The following is a 7,815-nucleotide window of genomic DNA, read 5'->3' on the forward strand; positions in this document are numbered from 1 at the left end:
GCAGCAGCAGCTTCAGCGGCAGCTTCAGCAGCAGCAGCTTCAGCAGCAGCAGCTTCAGCTTCAGCAGCTTCAGCATCAGCAGCAGCAGCAGCGTCAGCAGCAGCAGCTTCAGCAGCAGCTTCAGCTTCAGCAGCAGCAGCTTCAGCAGCAGCAGCAGCGTCAGCAGCAGCAGCTTCAGCAGCAGCAGCAGCAGCAGCTTCAGCTTCAGCAGCAGCAGCTTCAGCAGCAGCTTCAGCAGCTTCAGCTTCAGCAGCAGCAGCTTCAGCAGCAGCTTCAGCAGCAGCAGCAGCAGCTTCAGCTTCAGCAGCAGCAGCAGCAGCTTCAGCAGCAGCAGCAGCAGCAGCAGCTTCAGCAGCAGCTTCAGCAGCAGCTTCAGCAGCAGCAGCAGCTTCAGCTTCAGCAGCAGCAGCAGCAGCTTCAGCTTCAGCAGCAGCAGCAGCTTCAGCAGCAGCAGCAGCAGCTTCAGCAGCAGCTTCAGCAGCAGCAGCGTCAGCAGCAGCAGCTTCAGCAGCAGCTTCAGCAGCAGCAGCAGCTTCAGCTTCAGCAGCAGCAGCTTCAGCAGCAGCTTCAGCTTCAGCAGCAGCAGCTTCAGCTTCAGCAGCAGCAGCAGCTTCAGCAGCAGCAGCGTCAGCAGCAGCAGCTTCAGCAGCAGCTTCAGCAGCAGCAGCAGCTTCAGCTTCAGCAGCAGCAGCAGCTTCAGCAGCAGCAGCAGCGTCAGCAGCAGCAGCTTCAGCAGCAGCTTCAGCTTCAGCAGCAGCAGCAGCTTCAGCAGCAGCAGCAGCGTCAGCAGCAGCAGCTTCAGCAGCAGCTTCAGCTTCAGCAGCAGCAGCTTCAGCTTCAGCGTTTGCCATGAATGAGCTTCACTCTTGTTTTCTGAGGTGCTGAATGCAGAGACGCCAGCTCAGCTCAGCTCAGCTCAGCGTGGTCAGCAGCAGGTATTGAGAGAGTCACGCTCTGTAATTGGATTGAACAACAGTCTTGGTATTTATGTCACTTCTCATCTCGTCAATCCCGTCACAACACGACAGCAGCGTTGATCTCCCATGGAGACGGAGACTGAGGCTCATTCACAGAGAAGCGAGGAAAAAGAGCCAAGCCTCATTTAATTCACATCTAATTCTCACTCAAACCGTTTTAAGAGCTGACATTTGCATAACAGGGGTGTGTGTGTGTGTGTGTGTGTGTGTGTGTGTGTGTGTGTGTGTGTGTGTGTGTGTGTGTGTGTGTGTGTGTCTGTGTGTGACACAGAATAGAAACAGTGTTGTAATTCACAGTGTATAGCAGGCTTATATATGCATACGCTGAGGGGCGAGCGTTGTTCTCACACGGATCAGCACACACACACACACACACACGCTCATGTGAACCACATCTCCTCTGTGATGGTATTTCTGCATGATGTGGTTGTGTTTCATCATCATCATCATCATCATCACCATCATCATCATCGTCATCTTCATCATCATCATCATCTTCATCACCATCATCATAATCATCATCATCACCATCATCATCATCATCATCATCATCATCATCGTCATCACCATCATCATCATCACCATCATCACCATCATCATCATCATCATCATCATCATCATCACCATCATCATCATCATCATCATCACCATCATCATCATCATCATCATCATCATCATCATCGTCATCACCATCATCATCATCATCATCATCATCACCATCATCATCATCATCATCATCACCATCATCATCATCATCATCATCATCATCACCATCATCATCATCATCATCATCATCATCATCATCATCACACAGACACACACACAGACACACACGCACACACACACACACACACACACACACACACACACACACACACACAGACACAGACACACAGAGACACTGTTGGGCGTCGGCCTCTGACGCAGGTATGACGTTCAAACTCTCAGGTCACTTCCTGTTGCGTGTAGCTGTGGCCACTCCCCCTTTCGAGACTTGACGAGACTTTTTTTTTTTTTATGTCGTACGATTAACGTCGTCAGACAAATTAGTCCATTTATGAAAACGTGCAAGGCCAGATTTCAAAATGGCCGACTTCCTCTTCCCGTGGCGTCGAGGTCACAGTCCTGAGAGAATCGTCGGGCGCTACTGAGCCATTTTGCACCACTTTTGCACAGTTTTGTCTTATTTTCTAAAAAAAGTGTCGCTTTTCAGCTCTGATTTGTGCACCAGGGGTTAGTGATCCTTTCAAAATAAAATGCATCGACTCCAACAGTGTGCGTGTTTTCACACTGACCTTTGACCTTCGTTCATTCAGGACATTTGACCTCTGAAGGACGTTGTTTTAGAGATTTATTTCAGAAAAATATAAAAAATACAAAATGATCATATTTGCGAGTTCAAATTTTGAATCTACAAAATATTAAAGCTACGACAGTGGAGTTCAAATGAAAACATATTTACAGACAGAGAGGGCGCTGTTTGTCAAGTCACATGTATACATACACATACACGTATATACACATATATATATATATATATATATATATACACTGGTATATACAAAAACATACACGTACGACGAGTTAACAGACGCTGATTTCTTCGCGGTCTGACTCAGAGATGTCGGACTCTGACGGAGACGCTGGATTGTGATGATGACGATGATGATGATGAAGACTGGAATCGTGGTCGTCGGCAGGTGCTGCCACCCTGTGGCCGACGTCGGTGAGGTCCGGGTGAGGGTTGGTTTTGGTGGGAAGCGTTTGCTGACGGCAGCCGCCCGACGACAGCAGCTCACGCTCTTTAGAGTTTCTCCACTTCATTCTGCGATTCTGGAACCAGATCTTCACCTGGACAGGAAACAGGAAACAGGAAACAGGAAACAGGAAACGTCATCATTAAAGACTGTGAAGTGAAATGAACGTGACGTCACCATGGTCTTTGTCTCTTAATCCCTCAGATTACTCTGTTAAAGACGCCTTCATCCACACTTTGATTCTGCTCATGACTGACCATCACTGGGATTAGGGATTACAAATAGATTTGGAAGTTTGAGTAGATTTTTGAATTCTCAGTATATTTTGGAATTATGAGTCGATTTTGGAATTATGAGTAGATTTTGGAATTCTATGTAGATTTTGGAATTCTATGTAGATTTTGGAATTCTAAGTAGATTTTGGAATTCTAAGTAGATTTTGGAATTCTAATTAAAGGTAGATTTTGGAATTCTAAGTAGATTTTGGAATTATGAGTCGATTTTGGAATTATGAGTAGATTTTGGAATTCTAAGTAGATTTTGGAATTCTAAGTAGATTTTGGAATTACAAGTAGATTTTGGAATTCTAATTAAAGGTAGATTTTGGAATTCTAAGTAGATTTTGGAATTACAAGTAGATTTTGGAATTATGAGTTGATTTTGGAATCATGAGTCGATTTTGGAATTATGAGTAGATTTTGGAATTCTAAGTAGATTTTGGAATTCTAATTAAAGGTAGATTTTGGAATTCTAAGTAGATTTTGGAATTCTTAGTAGATTTTGGAATTACAAGTAGATTTTGGAATTCTAATTAAAGGTAGATTTTGGAATTCTAAGTAGATTTTGGAATTACAAGTAGATTTTGGAATTATGAGTTGATTTTGGAATTATGAGTCGATTTTGGAATTCTAAGTAGATTTTGGAATTATGAGTTGATTTTGGAATTATGAGTTGATTTTGGAATTCGAAGTAGATTTTTGAATTATGAGTAGATTTTGTAATTCTAAGTAGATTTTGTAATTCTAAGTAGATTTTGGAATTACAAGTAGATTTTGGAATTCTAAGTAGATTTTGGAATTACAAGTAGATTTTGGAATTCTAATTAAAGGTAGATTTTGGAATTCTAAGTAGATTTTGGAAACATTTGTGCGATAGACACAATGATCTCACGTACATGCACACACACACACACACACACACACACACACACACACACACACACACACACACACACACACACAGGTGTTCACCTGAGAGTCTTTCAGGTCCAGTTTTGCAGCCAGTTTCTTGCGCTCTGGTTTGCTGATGTATTTCTGCTTCTGAAAGGTTCTCTCTAGCGCCCTCCTCTGGACATCAGAGAAGACTGCCCGCCGCAGCATGCCCCTCCTGGGCTTCCCTCTGGGAGCCAGAGGCCACGAGAACGTTCCCGGGACGGGGACGACGGACGACGACGCTAAAGGGAAAAGCAGGAAAGGGTAGATGAGGTGAAATATTGTTTTACCAGATACAAATAAACATTTACATGTTTTGTGGATTAACAAAAAAAACTCATATTCATGTTTCCTCCACTAGATGGTGCCAAATGCTCACTCTGCAGCTGTTGTGTGACTTTATCGCAATCAGTGTCACAATATCGTGACATCGTATCATGCTTAGATATCATATTGTGATATTCTACCATGACATAAAACCCGTAATATCGTACTGTGACTTAAATATCGTAAAAATATGGTATCATAAATATCGCGATAATATCGCACGTGACCTAGATATCATGATAATATCGTATGGTGGCCTAAATATTATGATGATATCGTATCGTGACCTAAATATTGTGATAATATTGTATTTTGGCCTAAATATCGTGACCCAAAATATCGCATAGTGACCTAAATATCATGATAATATATCGTGACCCAAAATGTCGTATTGTGACCTAAATATCGTGGTAATATCGTATCGTGGCCTAAATATTGTGATCGCATCGTGGCCTAAATATCATGATAATATATCATGACCCAAAATATCGTGACAATATCGTATCGTGACCTAAATATTGTGATAATATTGTATTTTGGCCTAAATATCGTGATCGCATAGTGACCTAAATATCATGATAATATATCATGACCCAAAATATCGTGACAATATCGTATCGTGACCTAAATATCGTGATAATATCGTATCATGGCTTAAATATTGTTATAATATCGTATTGTGGCTTAAATACTGTGATGCATCGTATCGTGATAATATCGTATTGTGACTTAAATATCGTGATATTACGATATTATCGTGATAATATTATCGTGATTATATCTTATTGCAGGACATTTCGACAAAAAAGTCTTTAAATACATTTAAATGTAAACTTTCTGACGTGAACATGAATTCTTTTCACTCGCTCACGTGACGTCGCTCCGTTATTATATTTTCATTCTTCATCTTTTCAGCGGATCGAGTGAAACCTCAGTAAAAGTGTGTTTTAATCCTCGTTGTTCTGTCGTTTACCTGTGAAATAAGTGGCTCTGATGAAAGGATTCAGCTCTCGTCCGTCAAACAAAGGCAAAGGGAAGGATTTGCTGTGGAAACTGTGGCCTGAAGCAGAAGAAACAAAATGTGTTTAATATCTTTACAGACATTTAATTTGTTGTTCAAATAAAAGCTCAAGAACCAAATTTAATATAATCTGCAATATGTTCTTATTTCTAATGCCTTCGTTTTAAATCAGTAACAGAAAATACTTGACTTAAAAATCGCATTATTTGTAAAATAAGAATCGCAATTACTATTTTTTATATCATATAAAATATAATAATAATGATTATTATAATAATAATAATGGTCATTCTACTCACCGCTGTGTGTGGACGGGGCCAGAATGGCGTTGACGCCGAACTTGAGGCATCCTGAGTCCGGGCCGGAGCTCCGCTGAGACCCGAAGCTGCTCGGCTGCGACGCCCGGGGTGAGGCGCCCGGCGGCGGGCAGAGCGGCAGGGAGTCAGCGGGGCTCCTGGAGGAGAGAGCCCGGTGACAGTAGCCGACGGGACGGCTGAGCGCGAGCAGATCCTCCACCAGGAAGCCGGAGCGGAGAGAGCGGGTCAGGGGTGACGAGAAGGCCGCAGGAGGAGGCAGGAAGCCCGGGTAGAGAGGAGGCGGCAGCGCGGCGCAGGGAAACATTGTGGAGGAAAGTTTCCCGGAGACTTTTCTATCGTTTTTCGGGTTTTTTTTCCCACTGATTTCGTTTTTCTTTCGGCGAAAAATGTATTTAATAAAAGCAACGAACTCAGAATATTTATAAACAAATAAATGAAACGAGCCAAATAAACATGTCAATACAACACGAACACACACACACACACACACTCTCTGTCTCTCATCTGTGAGTGTGTGAGTGTTTCACTCGAAACTTTATACACACACACGCACACGCACACACACACACACACACACACACACACACACACACACACACACACACACACACACACACACACACACCATCTTTGATTGGACCTCAGTTTCAGAAAAGTTACTGACGCGGTTTACAACTTTAATTAATACAACATTAATAAAAATAAATCTATGAATGTGCCGTTCCACTAGAGGGCGCCAAGTGCTCACTCTAAAGCTGGGGGTATATCCAACGCATGGCTATGTCAAAATATCATGATATTATCGTATCGTGGCTTAAATATCGCATTGTGATAAATATTGTGATATCGTTTCATGACATTAATATCGTATTGCAGCTTAAATATCGTGACATTATTGCATTGTGGCTTAAATATCGCATTGTGATAAATATTGTGATATCGTTTCATGACATAAATATCGTATTGCAGCTTAAAGATCGTGACATTATCGCATCGTGGCTTAAATTTCGCATTGTGATAAATATCGTGATATCGTTTCATGACAAATATCGTATTGCAGCTTAAATATCGTGACATAATCGTATCGTGGCTTGAATATCGCATTGTGATAAATATGGTGATATCGTTTCATGACATAAATATCGTATTGCAGCTTAAAGATCGTGACATTATCGCATCGTGGCTTAAATATTGCATTGTGATAAAATTTGTGATATCGTTTCATGACATAAATATCGTATTGCAGCTTAAAGATCGTGACATTATCGCATTGTGGCTTAAATATCGCATTGTGATAAATATTGTGATATCGTTTCATGACATTAATATCGTATTGCAGCTTAAAGATCGTGACATTATCGCATTGTGGCTTAAATATCGCATTGTGATAAATATTGTGATATCGTTTCATGACATAAATATCGTATTGCAGCTTAAATATCCTGACATTATCGCATCGTGGCTTAAATATCGCATTGTGATAAATATTGTGATATCGTTTCATGACATAAATATCGTATTGCAGCTTAAATATCGTGACATTATCGCATCGTGGCTTAAATTTCGCATTGTGATAAATATCGTGATATCGTTTCATGACAAATATGGTATTGCAGCTTAAATATCGTGACATAATCGCATCGTGGCTTGAATATCGCATTGTGATAAATATGGTGATATCGTTTCATGACATAAATATCGTATTGCAGCTTAAATATCCTGACATTATCGCATCGTGGCTTAAATATCGCATTGTGATAAATATTGTGATATCGTTTCATGACATAAATATCGTATTGCAGCTTAAAGATCGTGACATTATCGCATCGTGGCTTAAATATCGCATTGTGATAAATATTGTGATATCGTTTCATGACATTAATATCGTATTGCAGCTTAAATATCGTGACATAATCGTATCGTGGCTTGAATATCGCATTGTGATAAATATTGTGATATCGTTTCATGACATAAATATCGTATTGCAGCTTAAATATCGTGACATTATCGCATCGTGGCTTGAATATCGCATTGTGATAAATATGGTGATATCGTTTCATGACATTAATATCGTATTGCAGCTTAAATATCGTGACATTATCGCATCGTGGCTTAAATATCGCATTGTGATAAATATTGTGATACCGTTTCATGACATAAATATCGTATTGCAGCTTAAATATCGTGACATTATCGCATCGTGGC

The 7,815-nt window shown here is 40.9% G+C and overlaps 1 protein-coding gene across 1 annotated transcript; it reads right to left on the bottom strand.

The window, feature by feature from the left end:
* Positions 1–2,561: 2,561 nt before the first annotated feature.
* LOC310931236 (homeobox protein DBX1-B-like) lies at positions 2,562–5,914 on the bottom strand (the record flags this gene model as incomplete). Its single annotated transcript, XM_083894346.1, has 4 exons — positions 2,562–2,828; positions 3,985–4,187; positions 5,246–5,332; positions 5,593–5,914. The coding sequence occupies 4 exons, from the start codon at positions 5,912–5,914 to the stop codon at positions 2,562–2,564; spliced, it is 879 nt and encodes a 292-aa protein (XP_083750472.1).
* Positions 5,915–7,815: the final 1,901 nt, after the last annotated feature.

This window comes from Microchirus variegatus (assembly GCF_963457635.1).
Source record: "Microchirus variegatus genome assembly, chromosome: 8".
Lineage (NCBI taxonomy): Eukaryota > Metazoa > Chordata > Actinopteri > Pleuronectiformes > Soleidae > Microchirus > Microchirus variegatus.